Below are 22,132 nucleotides of genomic sequence, written 5' to 3'. Positions count from 1 at the left end.
TTAGTGGGAGGGAAAAAAAAATCAGAGAATACAATTATGGAAAACAGGATCTGAATACAGGAGGACTTTTTTGAAGATGGATATACAAGAGAAAATGGAACTGGTCAAAACAGATGAAACGCAGTTTTATAGTTAACAGAAAAGGAGGTGAAAGCAGTCTTAGAAACTGTAAGTACAACATTTGATTATTCACATTTGATTATTCAGGGAGAATCTGCTGGAATATAGTAGTGTCTGGAATGACAGCACGATTCCAACTTCGATCCATCTGTGTAAACTGGCAAGAAGCCAGCATGTTCAGCTTGTGTGTTTGCTGAATAGAGCTGCAGGTAGATAGATGATGAAGTATCGGACTTTACCCAGTTCTCAAGGGAAAAGGTGGAAGGGTTTGCCTTGGTGTTTGGAAAAGCTTGTCTATTATGATATGCAAATCTTGGAGTAGTCCTTGGACATGAATACCGAAAAGACAATTAGCAGTCTGACAGGCATTGTACAAATTTTCCCATCATGGCTGAAAAACAAATGTTCACATAGGATGGTCTGGAGGGATTTCAGTTTTAAAGCATACATTAGAGATAACTGTTTATGTTGAAGTGATAATGGTAGTTCATTTGCTTCTACGTATAGTTCTGGACAGGAGAGGTTTGAAATGTACCAGTAGCAATACATCTTTTCTGGCTGATTGTATATCTGGGACCCATAATTTAGTTGAGATTGCACAAGTGCACACACAGTGGCGCCTCTGTAGCTAGGAGCAGCAGTGCGTAGCACACACTTCTTGATTAGACCGGGGTTTGAACCCATGACCACTAAATACGGAGGATGCGGAAAGGTCAGGGAATGACCACCGCTTATCCCCGGAGTAATATGGCCTTAGTTGCTAATGCTCCTAAAATCCAAATAACAAAACAAACAAACATAACAACAAGTGCACAATAGATGCACAGTAAATTGCATCAGTCTGCGCCTAAGAAATTGAGGAGAGAGCGTAGAGAATATTCAGTGTTCTCATTGAATATTATAACAGAGTTAACATCCATTAACTCTGTTATAACAGAGTTAATGGATGTGTTTGAGAAAGGTCAACTTTTTTCCAAGAATTTTGTGTCTAACACTGCTGGAATAGCATTTTGTCCAAACCTCAATTCAGGTTTGGGATGAAGATTACACTTATGATAAAAATATATTCCAATGGTCTTTTGTGGCAAGAACATGAATTAAATTAGGGAGTGCCCTAGAGTTAAGGCAATGAATGGCTTATTGCAGTTGTCTTCCAATAACCCTCATGTCACTTGACTGCATTTTGCATTCCACCAAGGTTTTGGAGGTGGCAGAAACCAGGTAGATGTTTTTGGAACTGCAATTGCAGCTGCATGGATAATATTTTTTGTGATGTGTGTCACTGCTTCCTTGATAGGCTCCTGATCGACTGTAGTGACGTTAAACTCTGCCAGATATTGGAAGGCATTCCAGTCAGCCTGACCAATCTTTCACTGGGTTAACCTAAAAGGAAGTTACATAAGGATGAGGGAGAATTGCATGAGGTGGAGATGGAGAGAATAAGAGTGTAACATTTGCTGATTATATGGCACTGGTGGAAGATTCTGAGGAAGGACTGAAGCAATTGATTAATAGGCTAAAGGAAAGTTGTGATAGGTTTTTGATGAAAATTAATTTTGAGAAGACAAAGATTATGTGATTGCTAAGAGAAAGCTGTGAGTTAAATATTGAAATAGGAGAGAGAATAGAACAGGTGAGCAAGTATTGGTATTTGGGATGCTTAATCATGAAGGAAGCAAAGAGAAACAAGAATAAGAATAGCAGTGATAAAAAAAAAAAGTTTTTGAAAGGTGAAGAAGAATATTATCACCTTTACCACCAAACTTGTAGTAAAGGTTTAAGGAAAAGATTGGTATGATATCTGGTGTGGAGTGTGCTAATTTATGGAGCAAAGACACAGACATGTACATTGAGAATGGAAGATATTAGAAGATTGGAAGTTTTGAAATGTGGGTATGGAGGAAGATGGAAAAGTAATCAAAAGGTGGAAGAGAAATTGGATTGGACATAGGTTGCAAAGTGGGTGATTGATGAAGAATACAATGGAGGGGAAGAGTCCCAGAGAGACTGAGAAAAACTGTTAGATGAATTGAGTGGGAATGGTGAATATGGAGAGATGAAAAGGAGGGCTGAGGATAGGTAGATAAGGAGAAGTGGCTGTTGAGGTGTATGCTGGGACCTGACCTTGACAGAACACTGGTGATGATGAAATTAACAGAAAAAGCCTCATGCTATGGCAGCTATAAAGTATTATTATATAAGTGGGGAGGGGTGGGAATTCAAGTCTTCACAGTGCCGGCTTATCAACAGATGAGATCCCAAAAAGGTTTAAACCCTGTTTTGGGTAATGCCACATGCTTTAAATAAATAGAAATGTGCTTCTCCATTGGAGTAATGCTTTTTATTTAGAATAGTGCAATACCAAACTTGTGGTAAAGTGCCTCCGCAATATGAGATCAATGTAAAAGTAAAGTAAAGTGCAGCCATTATCAACCCACTGCAGGATGGAAGCCTCCTCAACAATTCATACTGAGGGAAATGGACCATAATCTGCCATGCTGGTCCAGTGCGGGTTGGCAGATCGACCGTATTCAGCAGTCAGGGGCTTGAATCCCGGTCTACTCAAAGAGTGTGTGCTACTGCACTCTCGCTTCTGACCACTCGGCTATGGAGGCCAGTGTAGCCGAGTGTAGGAGTAGCAAACCTAGTTTGCTTATTGCTACATATAGAATGAGGCTCTGACCTACTTATACAGTACATATACTTATAAAATTCCTAATATTATTATTATTATTATTATTATTAATATCCATATGATGCAAGGAAGCCTGAGGCTTATGCTGCACCAGGAAAAAAAAAAAAAAAAAAGTTCCTGAGTAACCCTGAGAGAGAGAGAGAGAGAGAGAGAGAGAGAGAGAGAGAGAGAGAGAGAGAGAGAGAGAGAGAGAGAGAGTGAGAGTGTGTGTGTGTGTGTGTGTGTAAAAAGTAGAAGGGAATCACCAAGAAAGAGAAGAATGATGATATCCAGCTCAGGACCCTGGGTGTGCCAAGCCCATACTCACCAGATGTGAGCCCCCGGGGTTAAGATATAGCTATTTAAAATGTTGATTAAATTAATGATAGAGAAGGCAGTAATTAAAAACAACTGTGTACATACATTTAAGTGGGTTATGTTATATAATGCTTGATTTATATTCCAGTGAAGAAACTTTGTCTTCAAAAAAGTATTAATCCTGAACCTGTAGAATTTTCAAATTTACTTGATGTTGGTAAGTAATTCATTTTTTTTTATATACATGTAATGAAATGTTGCTGAAGTAGTAATTTTAAGGGTAATTAGAACTTCTTAATCTGATAATCATATTTTATAATAATTATGGTTATATTATTACTGCACTCATTTAATTTAAAAAGGCAACTTTTTATATTGTTTTTTCCTATTACCCATTACCACATTAGTGACAGCAGCTCTTCTTAGCATTACATTTAATGTATATATTTGAGCTCTATATAAAAAATTATGCATATTTTGTGCCTCTTATTTTTGAAAATTTTGTTTGCTGTTTTTTGGATAGTGTAACAAAACCATCAGAAGTCTGATAATTTTGCCACACTAGCCAAAGAAATTTTTTTTTCTGGATAGTAAGACACCCACATTTTAGAAGACAAATTTTGGGGGAAAAATATTTCAATGCATATATTCTAAACAGATTCACAAGTGCTTACTAAAAAAAATGTCATTGTAGAACAAAACTTTTATTTATTGTATAATGCCAAATATTCATTGTTGTTACAAGTCATTCATCATTACTAATATTATGGTCTGAACATTCACATTTTCCAAAGAATATAACATATTCAGTCTATCAAAGATGGGAGCATGTGTCGTGTTTCGCTGGCTTCTGTGAATTTTTCACTAATTTGCACCCTTGTGAAATTGTTGGTCACTTCATTCATCTAACAGGTGTCTCTAACCAGTTGGCCCATCCTTCACAAATAATTGCTTTAAAGGACTGTTAATAGAGATAAAAATATCATTGTGCGCATATAGTATACCTTTGGACCGTAATACTCAGGGCAATATTATTACTGAGTTTCCTTCTGCCGTAGGTATCTGTTCAGCTGACTAGTGAATTTCCCCAAGTCATTAGTCTCAGTGACACCACAAAGGTCACTTATTCCAACAATATTAGTATCAAAATGTCTAAATGATGTAAGAAGTTGATTACATCATTTAGACATTCTGAATGATCTAAGAAGTAGATTTTTCTCCGTCTGATGAACTTATACTTTTCTGTCACCAGAGAAAGTGACCATCCAATTCAGCTTTACCCATTCTGCTTCTGTCAACCTTGGCAGTTAATTTATTTCAAGGATCTACAAAATGCTGTCCGAAAATAAACTTGAGATCCAGCCTTCTGTTACTTCCTAAGATCATGTCTCTCCTACCATTAAGAATTATATCTCCCTTGTTCATTTGAAAAGGCATACGACACTACCTGGCAACATGAAATTCTTAGAGAGATATATAATTATGGTTTACTAACTTTCACTGCAGAATTTTCTTAGACCCCATATGTACTCTCAGACATGAGTGGAAAACTTCATATCTAAAACCTTTTACTAGAAAGGAGAGTTTCTATGGTATTCTGTTCCACCTGTTCTCAATAAAAATAAAATATAATAACAGATGAACTTCCAGTCACAGCAGAATCAGCTTTGTTTGTGCACAACTTTGGAATTTCCGGTTACTCTCAAAATATGCAAACAGTTGAAAAACAATTATTTGGAGCTATCAACAAACACTAACAGATTTTGACTTTTTGTACAGAAAATTACTTGAATTCACTTTTGTAGATACATTGTTGTTATTTGGTTTTTAGGAGCATTAGCAACTAAGGCCATATTGCTCTGAGGATATGCAGTGGTCATTCCCTGACCTTTCCGCATCCTCCGTATTTGGTGGTCACGGGCTCGAACCCCAGTCTAATCAAGAAGCATGTGCTACGCATTGCCGCTCCTGCCCACCTGGCTATGGAAGCACCTGTAGATACGTCATCCTGATTTAGAATTGAAACTAAATGAACAAGTTATGCCCGCACAGTCAAGCATATGTTACTTGTTATTATACATTGACAAAAAAAAATTAACATTCTTAGCACATCTCAAACAATTCAGAATTAATTGTATAAAATTAAATATCCTCCATGTTCTTTCATTAACAAAGTGGGAATTGCTAAGATCAAGACTTAATTATGACTCTTGAGTGTATAATTCAGCAAGACCAAGTGCTCTCTGCTGCTAAAACCTTTTACTAGAAAGGAGAGTTTCTATGGTATTCTGTGCCACCTGTTCTCAATAAAAATAAAATATAATAACAGATGAACTTCCAGTCACAGCAGAATCAGCTTTGTTTGTGCACAACTTTGGAATTTCCGGTTACTCTCAAAATATGCATCCAAGCAATACAGTATTATCTGCCTTGCTTCTGGGCCATGGCAATGTTTGGTGTGGATGGATCCACACCAAACATTGATGAAGTTCATGGATCATTACTATCCATTAGGAAGAATAATTAATTAATACTGCAGTATGCATGCAAAATAAAATCCATGCTAATCGCCTAGCATGTTCAACAACATTTGAGCCACATTGATAGAATCTATACTAAGCCTGTAGACTTGTCATTTGACTATTAGATATAAATCTTAAAGAAATTCTCATAAACATGGACCTTGAATTTTGTAGTCTTGCTGTCATACCAAAACTTCCCCCCTCTACTATGGGAAGTAGCTCTGCCAAAAATAATGGAATGTGATGAACCACTCACCCCTATGGGAGAAATGGTTCCAAATCAGTGGGTGCTTTGCAGGTACTAAGAAATATTTTGATATCTCCAGGATACTTTAAAATTATTTAATAAACAAAAGATATCCAATTTTGCTGGATTCCCTATGTGTCTGAATTCCCAATAATAAATTAGAGCAAGCAGCTAAGTCAATCACAACACCTGTTGGACACAACCACCAAGTGCCATACAAAAAGAACACAAAGGCAATAAGTGCAAAAAAATGTTGGCAACAAATCATGAGAAGGGATTACAGTGCATCCTGTAATCCCTTCTCATAAAATCGAAACCCTTACCTCTTCATTTGACTACAAAAATTTCTTTGTATCCTCTCCATTTAATGATACTGTGGTCACTACATGCTATTGGTTCCTGCATTGTCAAGTTTTTGATGCAATTTGAATCCTTGGTAAGAACCAGGTTGAGGATATTAGAGCTTATATTTTCTCTGATATTCCAGAATATATAATTATCATCTAGATGGTTCAAGGAACTGTTTTTGTGTGGCGTATTTCCAGTCTATAAGAGCCAGGTTAAAGTTGCTCATAAATGTCACTTTTTTTGTTCGTTCAAGTTGTGTAAAGAAATATTCTGCAGAATCATCTTTAAGTTACCCCTGCTATAATTTCCCTTAACTCTAGATTATCTCACATCACACAGGCTCAATATCCATGTGAACTGGGTCCATCTCTGGGAATAATCTGGTCACTTTCATTGAGCTTTAGATAACAAGAATGACTCTCCCAACCCTTCAGTCCTCTTTCTTTCTCCTTGAACACTCTGTATTCACTATGATGAAAAGTTTACCCCTTATCTCTGTATAGTACCATGTCTCTATTAGAATTACACTATCACTGCTGGTTAAGCCTCACACCACATAGATTCCATGTTGGCATAAGTTCTGAATCTGTGAAAGCCTCTATTGTGCTCATGTTGCATTTGATAAGAAGCATGCCCATACCCCTTTTATTCTGTATCCTTCCAAAATACATTATACATACCATAGTGAAACTCATCATCTTCTATTTGTGGGTAACATGACTATTATTCTCTTCTGGGGTCCAAATTGTGGGTGTATCATCTGGTAGATCACTAATTGTTTGAGTCACCAACGAGCATCAGTTTTATTTGTTTCTAGAACAACTACCCATTTCTTCAGTGATATGAATTCATCTAGTGATGCATCATATTTAATTGAGATCAGTACTCAGTGTTAGCAAAGAAAAGAAATATTGGTTGAACTAGGATGACACAGGCTATACAAGCTGTAAACTCATGTCTCACACAGGAATTGCTTACAGCCATTTCCATCGAAGTCAGAGTGAAGTATTCAAAGTGAATCCTGTAGCAACCATTATTAAGATGAGAATTAAACTAACAAAATATTACAGAATTTAAATTAACAAAATAATGCACTACTTGAGCAGTTACCAAAACTTTATCAATTACTGAACTTCAAAATTTAAGCTTACAAGATCTCAAAAAGAATATAACTTAGCAAAATTAGCTTTTCAGAAAGTAAGAATTTGATTTATAAAATATTTTAAAAAATTACTTCACAAAATTAAATATACAAAATTGCATAAATTAAATTTACAAGACATTTAAACAAATTAAGAAAAGACATATTCAAGAAATTACTGCATAAGAAATGAATCATAGATTGGGTAGTTAGTAAGGAAGATAAGAAAAGGTGATAATTCCTTTTGGTTTACTTCAGTTCTCTGTCTTTTGCATGTGATATATCATAGGTACTTTTTGAGCCTGGAGGCTTAAGTGATGGATAACTTTCATGATCTATTTTTGGCATCTCTTAGCCATGGAAGAGTGATTTTTATTATAAGAACTGGAGTATAATTTAACCATGTTTTTGTCTACACCACATGAAGGAAAGAGCAGTGCCACCCATTAACCAATGATAAGTAGAGGTTAGTTATTATTTTGTTAATAAAGTTAATTATATATACAAGAAGTGTTATTTCTTTCTTTGTTGGTAAGTTTTTTTTTTACGTTGAAGAACAAAATTAAGCTAGTTTCTTATAGTTCCTAGTTTCTCACCTAGCACTGGCTGTGTAGTGCAAGGTGGCGAGAGCATTAGGGAATGTCAGAAAATAAAATGTAAGGATGAGATTTCTAGTTGGCATAGGATTTCCACCCTGAGGGACAGGTGTTTGTTTTACATTTGCCACTCCTTTTGATTTCAACTCAGAGAGAATCTTCTCCTCAGAAAGGTGAAGGTGATAATTCCATTCCTCAGAAAACCACTCATGGGGAGTTATCATGGTTGGTTTTCAAAGGAAGTGGTCTGTGTGTTTTTCATTTTTCATCTTAAATAGTCCAGATCATAACCATTTCACAGATGTTTGAGAAATGACAAACCCTTCTAGATCCTTCTGTATAAAAAATTATGATATTCTCCATGTCATTTGTTCAATTGTTAAATTTGTTGTTGCTGTTATTTGGTTTTTAGGAGCATTAGCAACTAAGGTCGTATTGCTCCGGGGATATGTGGTAGTCATTCCCTGACCTTTCCGCATCCTCCGTATTTGGTGGTCACGGGCTTGAACCCTGGTCTAATCAAGAAGCGTGTGCTATGCACTGCTGCTCCTGCCCACCTGGCTACGGAGGCGCCTAATTGTGAAATGAATAATTGGGAAGGATAGAAGCCAGAATATGGCTTTGCTCCTAGGTCTCTTAGCTGAAGCAGTTATATATGATTCTGAAAGTAAATGTTCTGTTATGAACCTTGATAGAGTTCCCAGAAAAAGAATATATATTATAAGGATTCACGTGAGATTGGCTTTCCCACCACCTGTAGAGTCCAAGGGTGTATCCACTTGCCTGGCAAGAAATAAATGCACAAGAAGTTTATGCCAGGGCTATGTAGTTGGTTGGTTTTATGGTGCAATGGCATCTGTGGCCATAATGCAACAAACATTATAGCCATATGGTTGTAAACAATAAAAGATATAATATTTTTGGGCATAGTGATAAATAACAGAAGGTAAAGATATTGTATAATGTATAAAAGTATAAATAAGCTATAAAAATACATGCATAAGATGTAAAACCTGTATAAGGTATAAAGAATGAAAGTATAAAAGACTAGCATAATTAGCATGCTTTACAATCAATCACAGTAGTAAAAGTGAGTTAATTCCAAAAGGTAAAACATCCAATATATTATCTTTGGCCAACCGGGCTAGCGAGGTGGGTAAAGTGCCTGCCTGGCAACCCAAAGGTCACGGGTTCGAATCTCGCCTCAGGCTTGGATCAGAGTAAAATGCAAAAACTTTGGGAGGTGCATTATGGCCACAGAAGTCGATGCACCAACAACTAACAAAAAAAAAAAAAAAAAAATCATCTTTGTCAGATATAATATGCCCAAGCATAGAGGGCAAAGGGTTGGTTTAACTGCAGGGGCTCACATATGGGCTTGGCACACCCAGGGTCCTGAGCTGTATATCATCATTCTTCTCTTTCTTGGTGATTTTTTTCTACTTTTGACTGACTCTTGCTCTCGCTCTCTCAGGGTAACTCGGGGAATTTTTTTTTTTTTTTTGGCTGGTGCAGCATAAGCCTCGGGCTTCCTTGCACTATATGGCTGGTAATAATAATAATAAAAAGTGGTATAAGCTTTATGTCACTCATTAAAAAACTGAAAGCAGGTAATTTAAACTTGTTTGATTGTTAGAGTAATACCAAGCATTCGCAAAAAGTTACATTCGCAGCCTTCAGAAGATACGATTGAGATGGTGACTATGGCCTGTTCAAAGTCTCGCCTAAACACCTTCCACCGAGTAAAATTTATGTATACTAGACTGGCACAGTCCAATCACATGTTTAATCTATATAATTTGTTCATAGTCTGCCTGTGCCATATTGCCTCCCAAAAAGTATGACAACTTTCACAAATATAATGTTGAAAATCCATATGAAGGACCAAAATACTGAGGTCAGTCAGAGGCAGTGCTGACCTTGCAGCCTGTTCGTCCAATTCATTTCCCTCAAACCCTTAGTTGGCTGAAATCCAACAGAAGTAGACATCTCTATCAAAATCCAAGTACAGCATTTCCTGAATGTTCCCCAGCCCAGGACTGGATGGTGATCAGGTTGCATACCTGCTAAAACACTCAAAAAAATCTGTGTATAGGAAGCAACTATGGTAATGCTTTTCATGTATATGTTCCTAAGTTAGCTTAATAGCCTGGAGCACTTTGCAGTATATATGCTATATTCAAGAGGGACTTACATGGAGATGGTGTTATCTGAAAATACTGCACCTGAGTTGGTAGTTTTCTCAGTTTACAAACCATCAGTATAAACTAGTAAGAATTCAGAGTATCAAAGCCAGGGCAATGTAGAGTACCTACACTTCAATCAGCCTGACCTTTGAACCGTGTGGGCAGGAGCATGATGTCAGCATGATTAATCCTGGGTCAACCATTTCGTGAGCTCTCATGTTATCAAACAAAAGTGCTGCTCATTGTTTCACTGGTCACACCATGTGTGGCTGACACATCACATTCCTGTGGTGTTAACTTGAAATCCAAATGATTTTCAGTGATGCTAATCTAGAGGACCAGCAGCATCAGTGGGAGGTCCCTTCATGATGTACAGGTGCCTACATCAAGGGGATATATATAAAGATATTATATATCTTCTATTTAAATGAGCAGCAGCCTGGAAAACAAGATGTAGGATATTTCAGAGACTGCTGGGAGTCATTGCGGTACAAGTAAACACATGGGTTGTGTTAGGGTAGCTAAGAATAGGAACAGGTGCATGTATACTTGTGTGTACACCAATGCTAGGAGTTTAGTAAATAAATTTGATGAATTTGAGGTATTGCTCAAAACATCAAAGGCAGATATTGTTGGGATTTCAGAGACGTGGTATCACACAGATATAAGTAATGCAGAACTGGAATTTGGGGAGTACAATGTCTACAGAAAGGATAGACAGGATAGGAAGGGAGGAGGGATTATGCTATTAGTTAAGAAACATATAAAATCCAAGGAAGTGAATCCAGTCGACATCGCCGGACAGTGCAGTGTCGAGTCAGTTTGTGTGACATAAGCATTGGGAGATCAAAATTGATTATTAATTTGATTATTAATTGATTATTAATCATTATAGCCCTAATGATTCTGATGAGTATAATAAGAAACTGTACAGGGAAATAGAGTGGGCCAGTAAATCAGAGAGTCTTATAATGGGGGATTTTAATTTTCCAGATATTGACTGGAATTTGTGGGTTGGTCACTCACACACTAGCAAGGCTTTTGTGGATTTATTTGATGATTGTTTTCTACATCAGCATGTTCGGAAGGCAACTAGAGGGAGCAATACTCTTGATCTGATTATCAGTGGTGATTCTTTATGCATTAAGAATCTGCAGATAAAGGAACCACTAGGTGGCAGTGATCACAGTGGGATTTACTCAAAGAGGTAACTACTATTAGGGGTAAAGGGAAGGGTTTTTGCTTTCGTAAAGGCGACTACGATGGTCTGAGACAGTATTTAAATTCTATACAGTGGGATGAACTGATGACGTTACCAACAGCAAATTCAAAATGGGAAGCATTCAAAGAACTTATCTTGGAAGCTACTAGGCTTTACATACCAACTAAGAAATACTGTTCAAGGTTTAGGCCTAAATGGATGTCAGATGAACTAATGAGACATACGGCAGAGAAGAAAAATGCATGGGATACATATAAATTAATGGGTGACATGGAAGCCTATGATAGATATAAGCCGGTGTGTAACCAAGTCATAAAGGAGATTAGGCAGGCGAAGGTAGATTATGAGAAACCCTTGGCAAAGGATGCAAAGAAAAACAGAAAAGAGTTCTTTACCTATGTAAACTCTAGAAGGAAAGGGATGAATCAGTTGGTGCACTATATATTGATGGTTCAACAGTTGAAGATCCTGCTCAGGTGGCTAACAAATTAAACGAGTATTTTGCATCTACATTCACACATGAGGAGTTATTCAGGAAGGGAAATGCCGGAGGTGAAGTAAACTCTGGCAGTGAGCTAGATGATTTTGTAATAACTGAGAGGAAAGTGGAGAAGAAATTGTTGAGGATAAACATAAAAAAGGCACCTGGGGTGGATGGGATCTATCCAGTTATATTAAAGGAGGCAGCAAAGGAAGTAAGCAAACTCTTAGCCATAATTATGAGAGCTTTGGACTCAGGGGAGGTACCCATAGACTGTGCAAATGTGTGACCCATAGATGTGCAAATGTGACCCCCAATTCACAAAGGAGGATCAAAGGCTGACACAAATTTGTTTGTTTGTTATTTGGTTTTTAGGAGCATTAGCAACTAAGGCCATATTGCTCCGGGGATATGCGATGGTTATTCCCTGACCTTTCCGCATCCTCCGTATTTGGTGGTCATGGGCTTGAACCCCGATCTGATCAAGAAGCATGTGCTACGTACTGCTGCTCCTCCCCACCTGGCTACGGAGGCGCCGCTGACACAAGTAATATAGATCTGTGAGTTTAACTTCTGTTCCAGGAAAATTAATGGAGGAACCGGTTAAAGAAGCACTGCAGGATCATCTAGACAAGACTTCATTTATAGCTCGGACACAGCATGGTTTTGCTAAGGGAAAATCTTGCCTGACCAATTTGATTGGATACTATGATGCAGTCACAAAAAAAAGCAAGCTTATGCAGGATCAGATTTTTTGGCTGATCCTGCATAAGCAAGCTTATGCAGGATCAGCCAAAAAAAAAAAAAAAAAAAAGAACCACTTTCATTTCACCCCTCCGTTCATTCGAAATACCTGTCCAGCTGAGCCTTAAATTTATTTAGGCTATCAACTTCCACAACAAGGGATGGAAGTCTGTTCCAGCAATCAACCACCTTCTGGCTAAAAGTAAACTTCTGCACGTCTATCCTACAAACTGTCTTTCCTCAATTTGAATTTATGCCCTTTAGGCGAATATTCTGAGCAAGAGGAAGAATCCCATCGGCATTGAGCATACTCAAACCATTCAAAGCTTTATACACCTCTATCAGATCACCTCGCTGGTGCCTAGTCTCCAGACACTGTAATTTGCAAAACTTAAGCCTTTCTTCGTAAAAGCAACCCTTTGTTCCATTCACTAATATTGTTGCCCTTCTCTGTACTCGTTCCAGCAGCTCTACATCCTTCTTAAAATGAGGCCTCCAGACCTGTATACAGTACTTAAGGTATGGCCTGACCTTTGCCTTATACAAGGGTATAATCACCACCTTATCACTGGTAGAAAAATTCCTATATATCATTGACAAGACACCATGAGCTACTCTTGCAGACCATCTGCACTGCTCAGAAAACTTCATACCTGCCTGCACAATTACCCCAGGTCCTTTTCATTCTCTGCCACCGTCAGTGTAGTACCACACAGTTGATACGTTACTCTGGGGTTACTGCTTCCCATATGCAGTACTTTACATTTGTCAATGTTAAACTTCAGTTGCCACCTCTCAGCCCATCTGCTCAACTTTTCTAGATCCTGTTGCAGCAAATTACTATCATCAGTGTCATTAACAACCCTACCGACCTTCGTATCGTCTGAAAACCAGACATTAAGCCTGATATATCATCTTCAGTATCATTAATGATGACTCCACTAATAACATTAGTCCACGATGAGCAGTGTCCATTGATTACCACTCTCTGTCTTCTCCAACTCAACCATCCCTTTATCCATAGCAGCAGTTTGCCTCTAATGCCACACTGCTCCAATTTGTGCAGCAGTCTTCCATGTGTAACAGTATCAAAAGCCTTTCTAAGATCCGAATATATGATATCAAAATTATTCTTTGCATCCAGTGCCTTTGTGACCACATCATAATATCCATAGCCGAGTGGGCAGGAGCGGGAGTGCAGTAGCACACGCTCTTTGAGTAGACCGGGGTTCAAGCCCCTGCCTGCTGAATACGGTCGATCTGCCAACCCACACTGGACCAGCGTGGCAGATTATGGTCCATTTCCCTCAGCATGAATTGTTGGGGAGGCTTCCACCCTGCAGTGGGTTGATAATGGCTGCACTTTACTTTTTTTACATAATATCCAATCAAATTGGTCAGAGAAGACTTTCCCTTAACAAAACCATGCTGTGTCCGAGCTATGACTGATCATCTAGACATCTTGTCTAGATGATCCTGCAGTGCTTCTTTAAACAGTTTTTTTTTTTTTTTTTGGTCGTTGTTGGCGCATCGGCTTCTGTGGCCATAATGCACCTCCCAAGGTTTTTGCAGTACTTTGATCCAAGCCCGAGGCGGGATTCGAACCCGTGACCTTTGGGTTGCCAGGCAGGCACTTTACCCATCCGTCTAGCCAGGTCGGCTCTTTAACCAGTGCCTCCATTAATTTCCCTGGAACAGAGGTTAAACTAACAGGTATGTAATTACTTGTGTCACCCTTTGATCCTCCTTTTGGAATTGGGGTCACATTTGCATGTCTCCAGCCCGTAGGTACCTCCCCTGAGTCCAAGAAAGCTCTCATAATTATGGTTAAGGGTTTGCTTACTTCCTTTTTTGCCTCCTTTAATTTAATGGATAGATCCCATCCACTCCAGGTGCCTTTATTATGTTTATCTTCAACAATTTCTCCTCCACTTTGCTCTCAGTTATTACAAAATCATCTAGCTCACTGCCAGAGTTTAATTCATCTCTGGCATTCCTCTCCCTGAATAACTCCTCATATGTGAATGTAGATGCAAAATACTCATTTTGTTAGCTACCTGAGCAGGATCATCAACAGTTGAACCATCGATATCAAGTTGACCAATGTGATTCATCCCCAGGGGCTCACATCTGGTGAGTATGGGCTTGGCACACCCATTGTCCTGAGCTGGATATGATCATTCTTCTCTTTCTTGGTGATTCCCTTCTACTCTTGACTCTCTCTCTCTCTCTCTCTTCTGTCTCAGGGGGTTACTCAGACTTTTTTTTTTTGGCTGGTGCAGCATAAGCCTCAGGCTTCATTGCACCTATGGCTAATAATAATAAGAGAGACATTTTTATTTCTGTCCTCCGTCTCAACAGTAAATTATAAATTGCGGCCCTGGCTTCGATTTTGTTTTTGAATGTGTGCTTTCTCCTCACAGGAGAAAGGGGTTCTCCTGTGAGGAGAAAGCACAGGAGAAATCGAGGTTCAGGCAGAACTAGTTTGGCTTGGTTCCCCTCTGTTCTCTGTGAGTGCGGGGCAGTGGAGACTAGTCTTCAAGTTGCGTTCAACTCATATAATTATTTGGATATAAGATCTGAATTAGAAAGAAGTACTTTTGTATTAAATGATGGTTCTCTTCCAGAATTCTTTGTGGATAAAAGTTTGTTTAACTTGTTTTTAGAGTTTATAAATAAGGTTTTTAAAAGAAGAGCCTTAATTCTATCTATCTACACACGGCATACCTCTGCGAGGTCTGGATGGAAACTGAACGCTTTGGACAGAGTAATGCACTGTTCATCTCCTTCAGGCTAAACTGCCATGGCCCCTTCTTTGCTGGTCATGCTACGTACTTCTTCGGTTTTATTTAAAATTTTAATATCGTTGTTTAGATTGTAAATTTAATATTTAATAATTTAATAATTATTGTAAATATAATTACCGTAATTCTACCGTATGAATGAAATGTAAATATTGTATATTGTTACATATTTATTATATTTACCTGTTTTTTATTGTAAATGTTTTTTTATATATATATATTTTTTAAATTTATAAATAATCTTTGGTAGTAATAAATTTTAGTGAATGAAATTAGCACATATTGACTTCGGTCCTGGTGGTGGTGGTGGTGGTGCCTTTTAAGGAAGTGCCTAACATGTCCAAGTAAAGAGTTCTTTGCTGTTTTTCTTTGCATTGTTTGTCAAAGATTTCTCGTAACCTGCCTTTGCCTGCCTAACCTCCTTTGTGACTTGGTTACAGACCAGCTTATATCTATCATAGGCTTCTGTCACCTTAATTTATATGCATATCTCATGCATATTTCTTCTTTGCCACATGTCTCTTTAGTTCATCTGGCATCCATGTGGAGTTCATCTGACATATTGTGGAGTTATACTTCATAACTGGGTTGTCACTATTGCAACACCAGGTACATACCAACCCACTGAAGAGAGGCCAAAAAGCCTTGAAACAGTGCTGTCTGGGTGGTGGTATCTGCCAAGAATAAGTAACAGTTGTCTTCTCCATATGTGAAGCATTGCTTATTTGAGGTAGTGCGATACTATGGCAACTCATTGTAAAGGTATTCACAATATGAGATATAATTAAAATAATGCATAATTATCTTGGTAGTATAAATGATGTGTACATTAACCCATGCATAAGAAACTCCTTTATACTATACTATTTGGAAAAGTTAATTTATACTGTATTTTGAATAATTTAATTTGTATCAACATTTACTGTAATTCTGAAATGCATCATCATCATCATCAGCCATTTTCAATCCACTGCAGGATGAAGGCCTCTCCAGCAACTTTCCAGTTCCTTCTGTTTTGAGCACCGGCCATCCATTTACTACCCAAAAACTCATGAATTTCATCTATCCATCTCCGCCTTTGTCTTCCAGGTTTTCTTCTAGCTCCTCTTGGGTACCATTCTGTTATTTTCTTAGTCCATCTGTCATCATGTCTTTGAGCTTTGTCCTGCCCAAGACCATTCTAGTTCTTTAGTTTTGATAAGATGTCCTTTACTTGAGTTTGCTGCCTAATCCATGTGTTTCTTTTCTTATCTAACTCTTATCTTGTTTTCTTATCTTAATCTCAGTCTGATTCCCAATATAATTCGTTCCATTCTTCGCTGTGTAGTTCTCAGCTTCTCTTCCATTCTTTTGGTGAGTGCCCAAGTTTCACTTCCATAAGTCATGGTGGGGAGTATACATTGATTCATTATTTTACGTTTCAGACAAACTGGGATATTGCTCTTCAGTATGTGACTATATTTCCTGAATGCTATCCATCCAAAATTTATTCTTCTTTTGACTTCCAGCCATTTATCATTATTACAGCTAATAACTATATGACTCCACCTGCTCCTTCAAACATTGTCTCTTTTTGTGGTATATTTGTCCATCATTACTTTTGTTTTAGCCATATTCTTCTTTAGTCCAAAATCCATACTAACTGTGCATAACTGATTAAGATTTTCCTCTAATTCTTTGGGATCGTGGCTTATCACCACAATGTCATCTGCAAATCGTAAATGGTTTAGGCACTCTCCGTTTACATTGACTCCTTTCTGCGACCAGTTTAATCTTCTGAAAGCTTCCTCAAGGGCAGCAGTAAACAGCTTTGAAGATATTGTGTCTCCTTGTTGAACTCCTTTCTCGATTTTAAATTTGCTACTGTCTTTGTCTAGTCTAATAAAGGAGGTAGCACTCTCATATATTTTCTTCAAAATCATAATATATGGGGTATCTATGCCTTGTCTTTCCAGTGCACGAAACATTGCCTTATGTTGTATGGAGTCAAATGCCTTTTCATAATCCACAAATGCCAGGCATAATGGTGGTTTATATTCATTTGCTTTCTCCATTAGCTGTGATATTACGTGAAGGTGATCCATAGTTGAGAATCCTGTCCTAAAGCCAGCTTGCTCTTTCGGTTGATTCTCACCAAGTATTCTTTGTAATTTGTTAGTAATGACCCTTGTGAACAACTTGTAGATATGGGATAACAAGCTAATTGGTCTATAATTTCCAATTTCTGATTTATCTCCTTTCTTATGCAGCAAAACTATGATTGCATTATTCCACTCCTTAGGTGTCACACATTTTCTAATGCATTTTGTGAAGAGCCTTGCCAGTTTTTGTGTCATGTCTCTTCCTCCCAATTTTAACAACTCTACAGTAACTTCATCTTCCCCCGGGGCTTTCCGATTCTTCATTTTCTTCAATGCATGTTCTACCTCATCAGGAAGAATATCGGGTATGTCATATGTGTTGCTACTTTGCAATCCATCTTCCCCACTGCTGGCATCATTTCCTCGCTCCTTGTATAATTCTCTATAGTAGTCTTCTGCTATTTGAATTATGCCTTCTCTGCTGTTTATAAGTACACCATCGCTATTCTTCAGTTTCAGTATCATTTGTCTTTCTGTATTACTGCTCATGGCTGCTGATTTAAATCCTTTGTTTTCCCTTAATGCTTGTTCCACTTTTCTTGTGTTAAATCTTCTTATGTCCTCTCTGAGTCTCTTTCTAATGGCTTTGCATAACTCAGTATTCTCAGTTTTCTCCCTGTCAGTGTTTTTCTTGCTCTTCATTTGTCATCTTCGGTTCATCATGATAAGTGTTTCTTGACTAATTTTTTCTTCTTTGGATTTCTTTTTCCCTATAGGTTTCTTGGGCTTTATCACTTTCAGAAAGTTGTAATATTCCTCGTCGGTATCTTGGTCCTGAGCAGTCTGCAGAAGCTCAAACTTGTTCTTAAGTTCCAGTACATACTGCCTTTTCTCCTCCTCTGTTATCTCAAAGACCTTTGTATTATTTACGAGAGTCAGTTTTTTCCTTTCCTTTTCTACATCTACATCAAGTGTACATCTTACCATTCTGTGATCACTTCCAGCATTTACCTTATTCAGGATGGTAACATCATTCACAATATATCTTCTGTTAGTGAGGATGAAGTCGATTTTATTAGTTGTTAATCCATTTGGACTCTTCCATGTCCACTTTCTGTTCACCCTTTTCTTGAAAAAAGTGTTCATTACTGACAGTCCTTGAGATTCTGCAAATTCCACAAGTCTTTCACCTCTTTTATTTCTTTCACCAATTCCAAAATTTCTCATAGTTCCTCTTTCTGCGCTGTTTTGCCTTTTTCCAAACTTAGCATCGAAGTCCCCCATAATAATAGTGTAGTGGGTTTTCTGCTCATCTAGAAGACTCTCAATTTTGGTGTACATTTCTTCAACCTCTTCATCATCATGGCTCGATGTTGGTGCATAAATCATTATAATCTTTAGCTTGTACCTCTTAGAAATCTTGAGTATTAGTCTTGACACCCTTGGTGATGTACTTTTGAATTCCAAAACGTTGTTTTTAAAATCTTTATGGACCAGAAACTCAACTCCACCTTCACTCCTTTCACTGTTTCCATTGTTGTACAGCAGATTTCCACTTGATAAACTTATAAGTGATTCATTTCTTCTTCTTGTTTCAGCCAAACCGATGATATTCCAATTCACATTTTCTAATTCCTTTTCCAGCTCTAATATCCTGTCTTCACCGATGAGTGATCTTACGTTATAACAGGCCAAGTTCAGTTTCTGTGCACTGAAATGCATATATGTGTTTAATTAGTAGAGAAATTTTAAAACTGCCATTTATTATTATTAGCCACATAATTTTATCAGTTATATAGCTGCTGACACTTTAAAATTCAGATTGAGTAACTATAAAACTTTTTAAATTAAAATCACATAATTATAAAAATGTTTTTTTTTATTCTCAGATTTGGAGGCATCAGAGGGAACAGTTCAACAGAAAACAATTTCATTTACACCATGTGAAGCAAAGTACCTTCGATTTCATATAAAAAATGGTTATGACCATTTCAGTGCAATTTATAAAGTGCAAATTAACAATTGAATATCTAAATAACTCAAAAATTGATAACTTTTTAGTTTGGTTACTTGCACTACAGAAATATAAGAATATAATATTATGTTCTTATTAGTAAGTCCTTATAAAGATTGGAAATTTTTTTTTCCCTGAAATGTAATTATCCTTAAATTAGAGAACAATAAAGCGATAAGAAAATGCGATTGATAGTAAATAACTGAATTTAAAGTTTACATTTGAATTCAAGTAACTTATGATCACATATTTTTTATTTTTTATTATTATTATTAGCCATATGGTGAAAGGAAGCCTGAGGCTTATGCTGCACCAACCAAAAAAAAAAAAAAAAATTCCCACATTACCATGAGAGAGAGAGAGAGAGAGAGAGAGAGAGAGAGAGAGAGAGAGAGAGAGAGGTGATATCCAGCTCAGGACCCTGGGTTTTGGATGGACATCTTAAAAGATTCACATATAGCATTTTGTAATTAATGTAATTAATATTTTATATTTTTGCATTATTTTGAATTAATGTTTTATTATTTTCTCACATTTTTTTGAGAAAATGTGAGATAACAGTGTACCTTTTTAACTCTACACTTTAAAAATTTTATTTTTAATATCCTTTTGAATTTCCTTGAAAATGTTACAGATGATTTGTGAAGTTTCATGGAAATGAAATTTGATAAGTTGGAATAATTGTACTTCCTCTATTTGAAGTGAAATTAACTGCTGTTCTGAACTGAAATTAGTTCATTTTTCTTGGCTACAAACAGAAACTTATTAACATAAACAAAGAGTACAGAATATAATGTTCTTTGCTAGATGTAAGAAAACTCTCCTTTTAATTGAACAGTTATAATTAAGTAGACTTGATAACTCAAATTGAACAAACTCCCATCTGGTATTTGTAGAAGTGGGTAGTTCAAGGGAGAACTAGGTAAACTGTTAGATAGGAGGGACAGATGCAGTGTGAAGTGTTGGGGTTTTTTTGTTTGTTTTTTTTTTTTTTGCTGACACAGTATACGCTTGCTTTCTTGCATCATTTGCCACTACTAATATGTCAAATTCCTCAGTATCCTGAACTCTGACAATCTCCCATCAAAATCTCCATAGGAATAATATCTTTATATTCTTGTTAACTGAAACTATTTAATGCTGTTCTAAATATTTAGACATTTTTTCAATTCAGTTCCAGGTCGGTTGAATACCAACTAATTTATTGTCATTTGAGCAAATTGTAGCCACACACACATGTCTTAATTTTTAAATTTAAAGTTGGAAAGTAAATATTAAATACCATTTGTAACTGATTAGTAAACAAACAATATAACACAGTAAATAATAAAGTTAACTCAACCTAAGAGAAGAAGAAGAATGGCCACTCAGTCTCTGCACGAAGTGATAACACATATCATCCAATACTGTGGGAGTTACCATTCCTACTGCTCAGAAGTGGACCACCACTATCAAGCATTTTTCTTCTTTTAAAATGCTTTATATCTCAATTTACAAATGGATATGAAGCATTGATGGTTAAAATAGGACTGCAAAGTTTGGTTCATACAAGATAATAGTCTCCCTCTCTATAAGAGCTTGAGTTCACATAGTGAGTTCATTGATGCATTAACATTAGTAGTGGCATATAATGCAAGAAAGCAAGCTTATACATCAGCAAAAAAAAAAAAAAAACACTTCCCATTCACCTATCTATTTGCTCAAAAAGTTTGTACAGCTCTTCCTTGAATCTACTTAAGCTATCAACTTCCACAACAGATGGAAGTTTATTCCAGCAATCAACCACTCGCTGACTAAAGGCAAATTTCCGCACATCTATTCTGCAACTGTCTTTCCTTAATTTGAATTTATGCCCCCTCAAGTGCATAATCTGAGCAAGGGGAAGAATCTCATCATCATTGAGCTTGCTGAAAGCATTCAGAACCTTAAACTTAAATCAGATCACCTCGCAGGTGCCTATTCTCCAGACACTGCAATTTGCAGAATTTAAGCCTTTCTTGGTAAGTGCATCCTTTGTTCCCTTCACCAATCTCGTTTCCCATCTCTGTACTTGTTCTAGCAGCTCTTCATCCTTCCTAAAATGAGGCCTCCACACCTGTCTGCAGTACCCAAGGTGTGGCCTGACCATTGCCTTATACAAAGGGATAATCATCTCCTTAACACTGCTAGAAAAGTTCCTGTATATCATTGACAAGACCCCATGAGCTGCTCTGGCATCCTATCTGCACTGCTCTGAAAACTTCATATCTGACAGTACAATTACCCTGATGTGTTTTTCATTCTCTACTATCCCAAGTGTAGTACTGCACAGTTGATACTTTTACTCTGGGGTTACTGCTACCTATGTGCAGTACTTTGCATTTGTCAGTTTTAGACTTCAGTTGCCACCTCTCAGCCCATCTGCCCAACTTTTCTAGATCCTGTTGCAGCTGCATACCGTTGTTACTGTCATTAACAACCCTGCTAACCTTTGTATCATCTGCAAACTTGGATGCATGACATGAAGGCAAATTCTTCAGCCTCAGCTGACTAAGCTTGAGCCATGCCCAATCAGGACAAAACAGGAGTCAGACGCCTGAATGGCACCCAGTTGATGATGATAACATTAGGTGAGAAGCTCAACTAATTGCGCAC

The 22,132-nt window shown here is 37.3% G+C and overlaps 1 protein-coding gene across 1 annotated transcript in view; it reads left to right on the top strand.

Moving 5' to 3' along the window:
• LOC150077544 (intraflagellar transport protein 25 homolog) overlaps positions 1 to 19,510 on the top strand; it is a 29,154-nt gene extending 9,644 nt beyond the window's left edge. The window contains exons 3-4 of the mRNA XM_090385937.1: positions 3,261 to 3,329; positions 19,374 to 19,510. Coding sequence (XP_090242063.1) covers positions 3,261 to 3,329; positions 19,374 to 19,510 — 206 coding nt within the window. The remainder of the gene's footprint in view (positions 1 to 3,260; positions 3,330 to 19,373) is intronic.
• The last annotated feature ends 2,622 nt before the right edge of the window (positions 19,511 to 22,132 follow it).

Source organism: Mastigoproctus giganteus, chromosome 12 (genome assembly GCF_048544385.1).
Source record: "Mastigoproctus giganteus isolate SK-2022 chromosome 12, ASM4854438v1, whole genome shotgun sequence".
NCBI classification, from domain to species: Eukaryota; Metazoa; Arthropoda; class Arachnida; order Uropygi; family Thelyphonidae; genus Mastigoproctus; species Mastigoproctus giganteus.
The sequence above is the reverse complement of the archived record's forward strand: the minus strand, read 5'-3'. Positions and strand labels throughout refer to the sequence as shown.